The following is a 12,249-nucleotide window of genomic DNA, read 5'->3' as shown; positions in this document are numbered from 1 at the left end:
GCGGTCCGGGCCCCGGGAGCGCGCTGGCGCTCCTTGCAGCCTGCCGGGGGCAGGGGTCTGGCTCGGTGGTGGAGGAAGGGCTGTGTCCTGGGGAGCTGGCGGGTCGGCTCGGGAGTGGGGCCGATGGCATCGTGCAGGGCCGCCAGCTGCTGGGGGCGTTCTGACGCGTCTCAGTTGGTATGCTTCTACTTTGACCCAACAGATCCAGAGACAATGGCCCCGATGGGATGGAGCCCGAAGGCGTCATCGAGGTGAGCTTGGAGCCCTACGCTGTCTGTCGCTCCTTTCTGGGAAAGGCAGTGTCCCCTGATTCCGGGACTGTGGTTGCCTATCTCCCGAGTAGATCTGTTTTCTTGTCCTAATTCCTTTATGGTGATTTGTTAAAAGTATCTTACGTGCTGGAGTTGAGTCCTGTCTTTCTACATTGTCTGGTTTTACAAGTGGACTTGCTCTTTAAGGTGATTTCCCAGACCTTGTAGGGCCAGCTGGCTTCCCTGGAGGGAGGAGAGGTGGGGGGCTCTGAAGCTCTGGTGCAGGTACAGGGTCCCGTGGTTCAGCGCTAGGACACAGCTTTGTGTCTCCTACCATTGGAATTTCTCTGTATCCCGTAGAGTAACTGGAACGAGATCGTTGACAGCTTTGATGACATGAACCTCTCTGAGTCCCTTCTCCGTGGCATCTACGCCTATGGTTTTGAGAAGCCTTCTGCCATCCAGCAGCGAGCCATTCTCCCTTGTATCAAGGGTAAGATCCCTCGGCCCCAGGACAAGTTCTGGACTGTCCCTGACCTGGGTAGAGAGGCACCTGCTTGGTGGTGCTCATCTCATATCAGTCAGGGACAAAGCAACTCCTTGTTTATCCCAGCTTGGCTTTGGGTCCGTGCCTGCGCCTGGTTCATGCCCTGGACACACGGATCGCTGGTTTAGTTTCAGTAAGGTAGTTTAGCCAGCTCGTAACTGCTGTTCGTACCTGTGTTTCTAGGCCAATTTTCTGTAGTACTAAAGGAGTTAATAATCTGACCTGCTTCCCGATTGTTCGGTGTCCGTGTTCCATTTTGACGGGGTAAAGTCTGTGAAGCCCTTAATGCTTGCCACATAGCTCTGTTGGGTGCTGATTGATTGATCAGAGCCTTGAATGTTTCCTGATCCTGAAACGTATGCACTCTGGTATCAAATTTCTGCTTATCTGTTTAGGTTATGACGTGATCGCTCAAGCCCAATCTGGGACTGGGAAAACAGCCACTTTTGCCATATCGATTCTGCAACAGATTGAATTGGATCTAAAGGCTACGCAGGCCTTGGTCCTGGCACCTACTAGGGAGTTGGCTCAGCAGGTGAGCATGCAGCTTCCTAACTCCTCTCTTGAAGGAATGCTTTTTAGAAATAATTAGCATAATCAAAAAAATCAGAGGTGTCCTCCGCAAGGGCCACCAGCTCAGCAGAACTGGAGCACGGGGGGAAGAAGGGACCACCATGTAAAAGTAGAGAGAATAAGCCAAGGACTTCCGGGTTTCTGAAGGCTTGTTAGGGCTAATTATAAGCCATTTCTTACCCAAACACAATAAGCATTATTTTCTCCACCCATTTCCTGAGTCACATGAAAAGGCCGCGAGGTGGAGCCTGGCTGGCCGGGCAAGTTTGGCAGCTGTTGATGAACAGACCCCTGGCAATGGGCAGAGAGACCCCTTGGTGGTGGTGGTGCTCTTGTATCAGCCAGGGGCAAAGCAGACGGGCAGTCCTTTGTTCATCCTAGCTTGATGCCTGGGTTGGTGGCCAGAGCTGTTTCATGCCTGGGGTACACAAAATCCTAACGACAGACTGTTTTCCTGGGTCTTGGAGAAGGTCAGAAATGCTAGTCTCTTTTAAGTAGAAAAGTTCTGTGGAAAAATCAGGATGATTCTGTGCTAACTGCGAACAAAGGTAATGTAGTGCAAGCAAAGCAGAATTCTAGAACTCCAGAGGGCCTTCGTGTGTGTGCAGATGCTTTTTTTTTTTTTAGAGTGAATGTCTCCCCTAGCACAGTTTCTGTGGCGGGAGTGCAGTAGGCGCAGGTAGATGGCATTTTGTTCATAAAACTGGTTGCTGTGAGATCAAATGAAATGGGTCGTTGGTGGCTTTTAGAAGGGCGGTTACTGTGCATCCTTGTGTTCTTAGGAGCCAGACCAAGCTCAAACCTGAGCCTGTCATTTACTGGCAGTGTGATCTTAAGTGAAGTATCTGCCTGTTTCTTGCCTGAAAAGTGAGTTTAATGGTGCATGTCTGAGTTGGAGAGCATTACATCAGAAGCGTTTTAAATGGGGCCTGTCACGGTCACAGTTAACGCACGGGCCCTTTTTTCTGGGTCTAGATACAGAAGGTAGTCATGGCGTTAGGAGATTACATGGGTGCCTCCTGCCACGCCTGCATCGGGGGGACCAATGTACGTGCCGAGGTGCAGAAGCTTCAGATGGAGGCTCCCCATATCATCGTGGGCACCCCGGGTCGTGTGTTTGACATGCTGAATCGGAGATACCTGTGTGAGTCTCCCCTCCCGCGCACGCGGCCCTCCCCCCATCCACGGTCTCCTCCACGGTGCCCGTGTGCGCCTGGGAGGGGGTTGCTCTGTGATGAGCCCATGCGTGTCATCTGAGCCTGGCTTCCCTGTCTTCTCAGCCCCGGGGAGTGTTCTACTTCCCAGGGCTGTCAGCTGGCCTAGCGTGGGAGTCGCAGGCAAAGGATCACCCTTCGTCTTCTGAGAGCAGATCTCTTGTCCCTTTCCTGTTCTTTATTGGGAAACGTGAGTTTTCTCTCACACTTCCCTATCACTACCTATTGGTGTTTTCTCTCTCTCGTAGCTCCCAAGTACATCAAAATGTTTGTACTGGATGAAGCTGATGAGATGTTAAGCCGCGGATTCAAGGACCAGATCTATGACATATTCCAGAAGCTCAACAGCAACACCCAGGTGAGGAAGAGGTGTACAGCCTCGTGTCGTAGAGTCGAGGATTCCTTTAGATTGTGGGGTGCTTGGGGTAACGGAGCAGAGGAGCCAACAGGAATCCTGGGGTCTCCCCTCAAGCCTTTTTATGCATTGGCTTCTGTTTCAGGGGGTCCTCGGGAACGGGGGTGGCAGGTATCGTGGAGGGTCCCCCACCCTGAGGCTACTCTTTTCTGTTAGGTGGTTTTGCTGTCTGCCACGATGCCTTCCGACGTGCTCGAGGTGACCAAGAAGTTCATGAGGGACCCCATCCGGATCCTGGTCAAGAAGGAGGAGCTGACCCTGGAGGGTATCCGCCAGTTCTACATCAACGTGGAGCGAGAGGTGGGGCCCCGGGGCAGGGGGCGGGCCGGCGGGGGAGGGGTGGTATAGCCCCTGACTGGTCTCCCCTCCCCCTCCCAGGAGTGGAAGCTGGACACGCTGTGCGACCTGTACGAGACCCTGACCATCACGCAGGCGGTCATATTCATCAACACCCGAAGGAAGGTGGACTGGCTCACTGAGAAGATGCACGCCCGAGACTTCACTGTGTCCGCCATGGTGCGTGCTCTCCACCTTGTCCCCAGCGGTGGGGCCTTGGCGCGCCTCTCGGCTGCTGCTCGGTGCCCGCGGGCCCGTGACCCACGCCCTCCCCTCTGTTCCCGCTCTAGCACGGAGATATGGACCAAAAGGAACGAGACGTTATCATGAGGGAGTTCCGCTCCGGCTCTAGCCGAGTACTGATTACCACTGACCTGCTGGTGAGTAGGGGGACGCCGGGAGAGTGGGAAGGAAAAGGGAAAATCCAAGGTGATTCCCTCTCCAAGGGGCCTGCCTGTGCCTCTCTTCAGGAAAGTAGCAACTTGGAAGAAAATGTGGCATGCCTTAGGTTGCTGGGGGAGAGGGCATGTCTGTTTCCTTTGCCTGCCTTTGGCTGCCTACACACCTTTCAGTCCCTTCCGGCTCGATGCGTCCCCTCCTGGTTCTCGTGCTGACCTGTCCTCTCCCCCGACCTAGGCCAGAGGCATTGACGTGCAGCAGGTTTCCTTAGTCATCAACTATGACCTTCCCACCAACAGGGAAAACTACATCCACAGGTAAGTGCGGGTCTGGAACGTTCCCGCAGCTCGCCCTGAGCTAAAGTTCCGTTTCCCCTTTCCTTGATCGTCCCTCATACTGAGGTGTCCTTGTTTTCCACCAGAATCGGTCGCGGGGGACGATTTGGCCGGAAGGGTGTGGCTATTAACATGGTGACAGAAGAAGACAAGAGGACTCTTCGAGACATCGAGACCTTCTACAACACCTCCATTGAGGAGATGCCCCTCAATGTTGCTGACCTCATCTGAGGGGCTGTCCTGCTACCTAGCCCTGCCCAGGCTCCAGTCTGGGGGGCTGAAGAGGAGCAGGAGGGGGGAGGGAAGGGAGCCAAGGGATGGACATCTTGTCATTTTTTCTTTTTTTTTTTTCTTTGAATAAATGTCACTTTTTGAGGCAAAAGAAGGAACCGTGAACATTTTAGACCCCCTTTTCTTTGGGGCAGGCTCTTGCCCCAGGCGCCGTCTCTTCTCCCAAAAACACTAATCCATCTCCGTAACCTAGTCGACCTCCAACCCCCAGAGGCTCTCCCCACTCCAGCTGAACGCCTCTGAGGAGGATTCAAGGGGCCATAGTGTCACTCAACCTCATTTGCTGGACCAAATCCGGAGAATGCGAGTTAAACGGCCCAGGGGATTGTCCCCAGGTGGGGGGAGCAGGGGAGAAAAAATGGTAGCCATTTTTACATTGTTTTGTATAGTATTTATTGATTCAGGAAACAAAACACAAAATTCTGAATAAAATGACTTGCAAACTGCCTGTTTGGGCTTCTCGTTTCTTGCCTCCCCTTCCCTCCCACCTGTTACTGGGCACATACGTCTCCGGCTGTGCCGCCCCGCCCAGTCATCACCCTTACAGATTTCCCTTGGGTTGCTTTCTCCCCCGCCTCCCTCCGACAACGTCCCATCACTGGACATCCCGACCTGCTCTGGCGCCCGGCTGCCGCAAGCACTGTCCCGAGAGCCTCACGTGCCTCGGCCAAGAGGAAGCACCAGGCGGAGGGGAAGGGAGAAGAGCCCTTTCACAACGCCTTGACCACCCCGCTTCTGAGAGCACTGGGGGGTGCTGCTGGCCCGCTGGTCTGTAATCCCTTGGGGCCTCCACACGTGCTTGGAGGTAGACCCATCATCCATCTATGGGACTGACTGCCCCCAAACTCTCACGTGTGACGTTCTGGAGGCTGGGGGCTCCCACTTGGAAGCCAGGGCCATCCCCTCGATGACAAAAGCCCGGTGACTAAGGGATTGGTGGCTGGGGCTGAGGTGCCTGAGTCAGGCGGGGGGCGGACTGTCTCAGTAACAGGAAGTCAAAAGCTTAATTCCTCCTTTTCCAAACGAAGGCAGAGGCGTTAGGGCTGAGCAAGCAGCTGGGACAGACGGGACGGGCCCGGACGGACCAGGTGAGGCCGTTCTGTCATGGGGCCGGCTGTGGTGTTCTTGGGGGCCCTGGTGGGGCTGCTGGCTGGTAAGGAGAGCGGCCTGAGGGGAGGGCCCCCCGGAGGAGCTGCCCACCCGCTGCTAACCAGTCTTCCTCTGCTGAAAGCCCAGGGGACAGGGAACGACTGTCCTCATAAAAAGTCGGCGACTCTGCTGCCATCCTTCACGGTGACCCTGACCCCGACAGCGACAGAAAGCACAGCAAGCCCTGCGACCACGAGCCATGGAACCACCACCGCGGGCGCCACCAGCCATGAGCCCATGACGGCCACTCACCGGCCCACGACCACCCCCCGCCACGGAAACACCACGGTTCATCCAACAACGAGCAACAGCACTGCCACCAGCCCCGCCTCCACCAGCTCCCCCCACCCAGGGCCACCGCCACCTCCGCCCAGTCCCAGCCCAGGGCCCCAGGAGGCCATAGGAGACTACACTTGGACCAACGGTTCCCAGCCCTGCGTCCGGCTCCAAGCCCGGATTCAGATCGGAGTTGTGTACCCAACCCAGGGCGGAGGAAAGGTAAAGCCAAGAGCCGGCGGAAGATGGCAGGGGCGAGGGAGCGAGGCAGGGCCGGGGTGGAGGGGACAGGGAACCTCGGATGGCACGGCTGTGTTCTTGCAGAACTCTCATTTCAACTTCTACAGGCCTGGGGCATCTCCGTACTGAACCCCAACAAAACCAAGCCCCAGGGGGACTGTGAGGGCGCCCACCCCCATCTGCTTCTCTCCTTCCCCTTTGGACAGCTCAGCTTCGGGTTCGAGCAGGTACCTCCCCCGCATCCCCCACCCCCTGCCTGCCCTCCTCCCACCAGTCCCTGGCTGCGCTCCCGGCTCCGGGCACGTGGCTGTCCGCTGCCACCCTGAGCCTTCTGGTCACATCCCCAGGAGCCACGGCAGGGCGCGGTCTACCTGAACTACCTGGCTCTGGAATACAACGTGTCCTTCCCGCAGGCAGCGCGTGAGTAACCTGCCCTCTTGTCGCTTGCCCTGGACGTCTGGGCTCCCGAAGGGACCAGAGCAGGGGGCGGGGACAGGGACGGAGAGCTGACCCTTCCTCGCTCTTCCAGAGTGGACCTTCTCGGGTCAGAATTCATCCCTTCGAGCTCTCCAAGCCCCCCTGGGCCAGAGCTTCGGCTGCAGAAATGCAAGCGTCCTTCTGGCGCCGGCTTTGCGCCTTGACCTGCTCCACCTGAAGCTACAGGCCGCTCAGCTGCCCCCTTCGGGGGCCTTTGGACCAAGTAAGACCTCTTCCTGCCCCTTCGAAGGCTCCTCCTGCTGGGACAGCACCCCCCCCACCCCCGCCGCGTCGGGCCCAGAACCTCCCTTCCTCTCTCAGGCTTGTCAACTGTCCTGTTTGCTCCGCAACTCTACCCTTCTCCCCTTTTCCTTACTGCTCCGAGTCTTCTAGCCAATCTCCTACTTCCCAACACCCCCCACCCCCACGCCTTCCTCCCTCCTCTGGCCTGGGCGCGGCCTCCACCATGATTCCTGCCGACCCTCCCTCTCTGCCAGGTTTCTCTTGTCCCAGCGACCAATTCAACCTGCTGCCCCTCATCATCGGCTTGGTCTCGCTGGGCCTCCTCACCCTGCTGCTGGTTACATTCTGCATCGTCCGGAGACGCCCACCCGCCTACCAGCCCCTCTGAGCATCCTTCCACCAGGTGACACCACGGAGCCCTGCGTTCTCACCACTCAACCGACTCAGCACCAAAGTTAGCTTCCCTCTCCGTCTTCAAGCACAACAGTGGAGCTAAGATGTTCATTAAACGTGCCCCGTTTCTCCTCTCCCGGCCCCAGAATACTAAAACCTGCTCCAACCTCTGTCCTCGGTTTTCCCTGTCCTTCTGGGCAGGATTAAAAGCCGTGAGTGTCGGTCACATGCCTTTCTGCGCCGTCCGTGGTTGAGTCTCAGGGAGCGAGACCGTCATGTGTGGCCACACGCCCTCGTGGGCTCATCCCCCAAAGCCTAGCACGGCTGGTGTCGCATCTGCCTCGCCCCCCTTCCTTCTCTTCCCGGGCGTCTGGCTGCTCCAGGACCCCCTGCCCTCCACACCAGTTTCGCAGTCACAGGGAACAGGCAGCAACGGCCAATGAGTGTGGGTGGGAAGGTGACACCTTCCTGTGGGAGCTCCTCAGCAACAAGAACGCTCCGCTCTGCCCTCCGCGTCCAGGGCCGGGGGAACACGCTCCACGTCCAGGGCCGATTAAACCCTCCCCGCACCAGGGACGCTCCTATCCCAGCCGTGGCAGCCGTGGGGACTCTCACCTCCACCCCCAGTCACCCTGGGCTCCCCCAGGAACAGCATGCCTCCAGCCCGGGCCCCTGCCCCGGGGGTGTACCCAGAGGGAGTGCGTGGCCGCCCCAGGGCAGCTGCCCCGCTTTCCAGTAGGCCACGGCGCGATCGCCGGGAAGCCAGATGCGGCCCTTCCAGCCGCGGGGGCCCGGTAAGGCGGAGGCCCGCCCCACCGCGTCCCGGACATCCCGTGTGACCTCGCTAACCGGCAGAGAACTGCTGCCCGATGGCGTGGTCCTTGCAGCGGGCGCCGGGCCACCGGGGCGTACGGCCAGGCCCGCCGCCACCGGGATGGCTGCGAGCTGGGGTTCCAGCGCGGGGGGCGGAGGGCATCGCTGTCCACGCCGGCCTCTCCCAAGGGGAGCTGCTGGCTCGGCCCGCGGCCGCAGAGGGCGGAGGCGCCGGCGGCGTGGGGGGGGAACCTTCGGGCCTGGGGGGTTCCTCGGCCGTTCCCCCGTCCCGGCCCAGCAGCTGCGGGCGCACCCAACCGCCAAGGCCCCGGGCGAGCCGGGGAGGGAGGCACACGGGCCTGCGCGCAGCTCGGCGCCGCCGGAGGGCTGCCTGGTGCAGGCGGTCCTGCTCCCGCCGACGCCCTTCCCTCGGGAGACGCCGAGATAACAACAGGAGAGAGGGAGCCACGGCGCCCCCACTGAACGCCCTTCCGGAGACTCAGGCTACTTCTCTCTCAACTTCGAACAATGTGGAGTCGGCCGGGGGCAGACAAGATGGCGCCGCGCAGGAGGCGCGCAGAAAGGCAGGAGGCTCAGTGCGGCCTCCGAACTGGGAGCGTAAACAAAGGCACGGGAGATGGAACTGCGCAGGCGCAGAGCTTTAGCACGCCGTAAAATTCGAAGAGGGATGGTGCTTCCGAAACGTGGTCTCTCGCCGAGACCTATTTCACGCTGCTGAAGGTGGGGTGGCTTTAGAAAGAGCGGGGAACAGGGGGGCGGAGGGCCCAGAGCGCGCATGCGCAGCGTCGGTCAATGGCGGCCCGGAGAGACAGGCGGAAGCTAATTTGGCAACATGGCGGCCGAGGCAGATGGCCCGCTCAAACGGGCGCTGGTGCCGCTTCTCTTACCTGAGGAATGCTACGACCAAATTTTCGTCCAGTGGGACTTGCTTCACGGTGAGCTTTATTCGGCATCCTATCAAAGCTCTGCTGGAGCGCCCTCGGGCCATCAGTGGTGCGTGACTGCGGCCCAGGCGGCGCGGCGGCGGCGACCCCTCCCGGGCCGAGCCGGGCGGAAGTCACTCCGGAAGGGGGCGGAAGTGTCTCGGCCTCCATAGAGGGGGGCTCGCCATATTTGGGCGGGAGGCCGGGGAGGGGTCAGCGGGCGGCGGCGGCCCAGCTACTTCTTTGTGGTAGTAAAAGATGGACAGACTCGAAACCGCACAAGACTAAGTTAAAATCTGACCAAATCGTTCCAGTCTTCAGTAGATCAGTCGGTTAGGCGTCTGCCTTCGGCTCGGGTCATGACCCCGGGGCCCTGGGATCGAGCCCCGCATCGGGCTCCCTCCAGAGGCGCCTTCCGCCCTCCACGTTTGCTCGTGGTTTAAGCCTGGGGTGACTTGCCTGCAGCCCTCCGTCTGCGAGGCAGGTCCACACGAAGCCCACTGCAGACGCCAGGTCCCGTGGGAGACCTGCCCAGCCTGCCCTTGCCCGTTCCCGGTCCCCCACTGTGCTCCTGGGACCGACTGGGTCGAATTCATGACTCCCACTGGGCCGAGCTCCCGGGGCTGGAGGAGGTGTGGGGGCCGGGGCCTCCCAGCAAGCCCCTGAAGGGTAACGTGAGGTCTGTGAGCGGGGCCTGGGACAGAGGGTTCAGGAGCGAGTGTATCGGGAGACCTGTCCTTGCACTGGGAAGACCTGTGGATTGCATCGCCCGGGTTGCTCAGAGGAGGGGAATGAAGGATCCGAGGACTCGTGGGCATTGCTCAGCTTTACGAGTTTTGTTTTTTTTTTTTTCCAAAGATTTTTATTTACTTGATGGAGAGAGCACAAGCAGGGGGAGCTGCAGGGAGAGGGAGAAGCAGGGAGCCCGACGCGGGGCTCGATCCCAGGACCCTGGGATCACAACCTGAGCCGAAGGCAGATGCTCAACCGACTGAGCCACCCAGGCGCCCCACACCAAGCAGTTTAGATGTAATCCACATGGTAAAGGCTGTTTTGGAAAGTCAGAGAACAGCGATAGGACTGGGAGCAGGAAGGCCCAGGCCCCGACAGCCCCGGGCTTCCTTGTGTGGGTTTGTCCACGTCTTAAGGAGCAGCGGCAACCCACAGCAGCATGAAAAGCCTTTAGCCCTGGGCGGGGTTCCAGAGGCGTCCGTTCTGTTTACTCCTTTTTCCCTTCTCAGTCCCCTGCCTCAAGATTCTCCTCAGCAAAGGCCTGGGTCTGGGCATCGTGGCTGGGTCACTGCTGGGTACGTACCTTCTCTTTCCCTGTGTCAGGAGGAGGGCGGAGAGCTGAGATGCCAGAAGCTGGGTGGGTCCCTTAACCGGAAGTGGAGTTAACAGGCTTCCCAGTCCACTCCCGGGCTGTGGTGCGCTGCTCCTGAGGGGTGCTCGCTCCTCATCCCTGCCCCTCTCGTCCTTTCTCTAGTAAAACTGCCGCAGGTGTTTAAAATCCTGAGAGCCAAGAGTGCCGAAGGGTTGAGCCTTCAGTCAGTAATGCTAGAGCTAATGGCGCTGACGGGGACCATGGTCTACAGCATCACCAACAACTTTCCCTTCAGGTGAGGGAGCCCGCCCTTGATCCCCAAGGGTGAATGTGCACACGTCTAGTGGGGGTCAGGGCGAGGCAGGTAAAAGGGAGGCAAAGCTCAAGCCCTTCTGGAAATCTGGCCGTCTTCTGTGGACGTGATGAGAGGAGGAGAGCATCCCGAGGATGCCCAGGATCTAGACCGAGTCCATCGGTCTATCCCCGCAGGTCGGGGCTGCGGACAAGCGGGAGCATCAGCAAACCGTGGCCCCAGGTGGACGGGCCATGGAGGCTTTCCCTACCTCTTCCCAGGCCCGCCTTTCTCCCTCCCAACTCTTGACTCTGCAGCTCTTGGGGTGAAGCCCTGTTCCTGATGCTCCAGACAGTCACCATCTGCTTCCTGGTCCTGCACTACGGAGGACAGACCGTGAAAGGTGCTGGGGGGGTGGCTCTTGGGGGCCCTGTTGGGAACTCCGGCCTGGGGAAGCCCAAGGACCGGAGAGGCTCATCGGGGCTCCTTACCTCCCTGACCCCCAGGTGTCACCTTCCTAACGTGCTATGCGCTGGCCCTGCTGTTGCTGCTGTCCCCACTGACGCCCCTGGCTCTCATCACCCTGCTCCAGGCCTCCAACGTGCCTGCGGTGGTCGTGGGGCGGGTGAGGGCTGGGAGCGAGGGAAGGATGCTGGGGGGGGGGGGTGAGCAGAGGAAGTGTGTGAGGAGTTCAGACGGCGGAACGAAGGTTCTCAACCTCTCCCCCAGCTGCTCCAGGCCGCCACGAACTACCGGAACGGGCACACGGGCCAGCTCTCCGCCGTCACCGTCTTTCTGCTCTTCGGGGGCTCCTTGGCCAGGATCTTCACCTCCATTCAGGTGAGTGCCCCTTCTCCCCGCTAGGGGGCACTAAAGCCCGGCCCTCGTTCCGCCGCGGACTTCACGCTGCTCCTCCTCTGAACACTTGCTGGGACCCCTGCCGTCTGTCACGCAGGAGACCGGAGACCCCCTCATGGCGGGCACCTTCATGGTCTCTTCCCTCTGCAACGGCCTCATCGCTGCCCAGCTCCTCTTCTACTGGGACGCAAAGCCCGGCCGCGAGAAGAAAGAGTAGGGCTGAGCTGGCTGCTGGAGCGCCTTCCGCGTCTCCCGTCGTCCCCCAACCTCAGGGTCGTTCCCACCCGAACCAGTCTGCTGGCGGGACTCCTCCTTCTTCATGCCTCTGCAACTGTGAAAGTCTCGAGCCTGGGTTTTAGGGGGACCGCGGATCCTGGGAGAGCATGGGGGTAGGGCTTTCAGGCCGACACTACTGCCCCGTGCGCGGAAGGTTAACTCACTGAATAGTTCGCCCCAGACTCCTCCGCCAGCGGCCATTCCCAGCTCTTTAGGTTTTCTGGGGCCCAAGTCGGCCCTGCCCTCCCCCTCCCCCCATTTCCCTGTGGCCCTGGAGGGCAGAGCCGCTGGTGGAAGCAACTGGGGGCTTGGGGCCGCCCCCCTCCCCGAGCCTGGGTGGGACGGTCTCCAGGCCCCCAGTGCTGGGTGGGGGGCGGGGGGGCTGGAGAATGACTCAGGCAGGGCCCCAGGGTGGGGTGAGGTGGTTCCTGCTCTGGCAGGTCCAGGCGGAAGGGAGTGGAGACTGCTGGTTCCTGCTGCAGTGAGGGGGGAACGGACATGGGGCAATAAAGACTCCGAGACAGGGTTTAATTGTAAAAACTGTGTTCATCCTACAAAAAAAAAAATGTGTTTTGTGGGGCGGAGGGGGAGGGGGGGAAGGGG

At 59.8% G+C, this 12,249-nt stretch overlaps 3 protein-coding genes and 4 non-coding genes across 9 annotated transcripts; all 7 read left to right on the top strand.

Moving 5' to 3' along the window:
- Positions 1-202: 202 nt before the first annotated feature.
- On the top strand, positions 203-4,808 carry EIF4A1 (eukaryotic translation initiation factor 4A1; the record flags this gene model as incomplete). The annotated part of the gene is made up of 10 exons (XM_044912295.1): positions 203-251; positions 612-744; positions 1,194-1,333; positions 2,347-2,515; positions 2,834-2,943; positions 3,157-3,300; positions 3,379-3,516; positions 3,627-3,716; positions 3,973-4,052; positions 4,157-4,808. Coding segments are annotated over 10 exons (1,198 nt in total), but the record flags the coding sequence as incomplete, so codon positions are not given.
- Positions 779-913, top strand: LOC123323801. The gene has a single exon (XR_006539533.1). It is a non-coding gene; the product is annotated as a small nucleolar RNA SNORA48 (small nucleolar RNA).
- LOC123323802 lies at positions 1,658-1,802 on the top strand. Its single transcript, XR_006539534.1, has one exon. It is a non-coding gene; the product is annotated as a small nucleolar RNA SNORA48 (small nucleolar RNA).
- LOC123323803 lies at positions 2,598-2,738 on the top strand. The gene has a single exon (XR_006539535.1). It is a non-coding gene; the product is annotated as a small nucleolar RNA SNORD10 (small nucleolar RNA).
- Positions 3,759-3,901, top strand: LOC123323800. Its single transcript, XR_006539532.1, has one exon. It is a non-coding gene; the product is annotated as a small nucleolar RNA SNORA67 (small nucleolar RNA).
- A 559-nt stretch (positions 4,809-5,367) lies between the features above and the next one.
- On the top strand, positions 5,368-7,369 carry CD68 (CD68 molecule). 2 transcript variants are annotated; one of them, XM_021694734.2, is made up of 6 exons: positions 5,368-5,514; positions 5,593-6,008; positions 6,134-6,253; positions 6,374-6,446; positions 6,556-6,726; positions 7,001-7,369. In XM_021694734.2, exons 1-6 carry the CDS (start codon positions 5,466-5,468, stop codon positions 7,132-7,134), a joined length of 963 nt encoding a protein of 320 aa, XP_021550409.1. In that variant the 5' UTR covers positions 5,368-5,465; the 3' UTR covers positions 7,135-7,369. The 2 variants fall into 2 exon arrangements, with proteins under 2 accessions (XP_021550409.1, XP_021550408.1); XM_021694733.2 differs by having other exon boundaries at positions 5,368-6,008.
- Positions 7,370-8,714: 1,345 nt separating this feature from the next.
- On the top strand, positions 8,715-12,166 carry MPDU1 (mannose-P-dolichol utilization defect 1). Of its 2 annotated transcripts, XM_044912294.1 has the most exons (7): positions 8,715-8,908; positions 10,138-10,203; positions 10,383-10,515; positions 10,830-10,915; positions 11,019-11,137; positions 11,242-11,352; positions 11,468-12,166. In XM_044912294.1, the coding sequence occupies exons 1-7, from the start codon at positions 8,806-8,808 to the stop codon at positions 11,585-11,587; spliced, it is 738 nt and encodes a 245-aa protein (XP_044768229.1). In that variant the 5' UTR covers positions 8,715-8,805; the 3' UTR covers positions 11,588-12,166. The 2 variants fall into 2 exon arrangements, with proteins under 2 accessions (XP_044768229.1, XP_044768228.1); XM_044912293.1 differs by lacking the exon at positions 11,019-11,137 and having other exon boundaries at positions 8,731-8,908.
- The last annotated feature ends 83 nt before the right edge of the window (positions 12,167-12,249 follow it).

Source organism: Neomonachus schauinslandi, unplaced genomic scaffold (assembly GCF_002201575.2).
Source record: "Neomonachus schauinslandi unplaced genomic scaffold, ASM220157v2 HiC_scaffold_987, whole genome shotgun sequence".
Classification (NCBI taxonomy): Eukaryota; Metazoa; Chordata; class Mammalia; order Carnivora; family Phocidae; genus Neomonachus; species Neomonachus schauinslandi.
Note: the sequence above shows the minus strand (reverse complement) of the source record. Positions and strands in the feature narration are given on the sequence as shown.

Coding starts and splice junctions, on each gene's coding strand:
- CD68 (XM_021694733.2), top strand. CDS start 5,466: ATGGGGCCGGCTGTGGTGTTCTTGGGGGCCCTGGTGGGGCTGCTGGCT. Junction 6,447..6,555: donor GTCCTTCCCGCAGGCAGCGC/GTGAGTAACCTG, acceptor TCGCTCTTCCAG/AGTGGACCTTCTCGGGTCAG. Junction 6,727..7,000: donor TTCGGGGGCCTTTGGACCAA/GTAAGACCTCTT, acceptor CCTCTCTGCCAG/GTTTCTCTTGTCCCAGCGAC.
- MPDU1 (XM_044912293.1), top strand. CDS start 8,806: ATGGCGGCCGAGGCAGATGGCCCGCTCAAACGGGCGCTGGTGCCGCTT. Junction 10,516..10,829: donor ACCAACAACTTTCCCTTCAG/GTGAGGGAGCCC, acceptor TTGACTCTGCAG/CTCTTGGGGTGAAGCCCTGT. Junction 10,916..11,241: donor CGGAGGACAGACCGTGAAAG/GTGCTGGGGGGG, acceptor CCTCTCCCCCAG/CTGCTCCAGGCCGCCACGAA.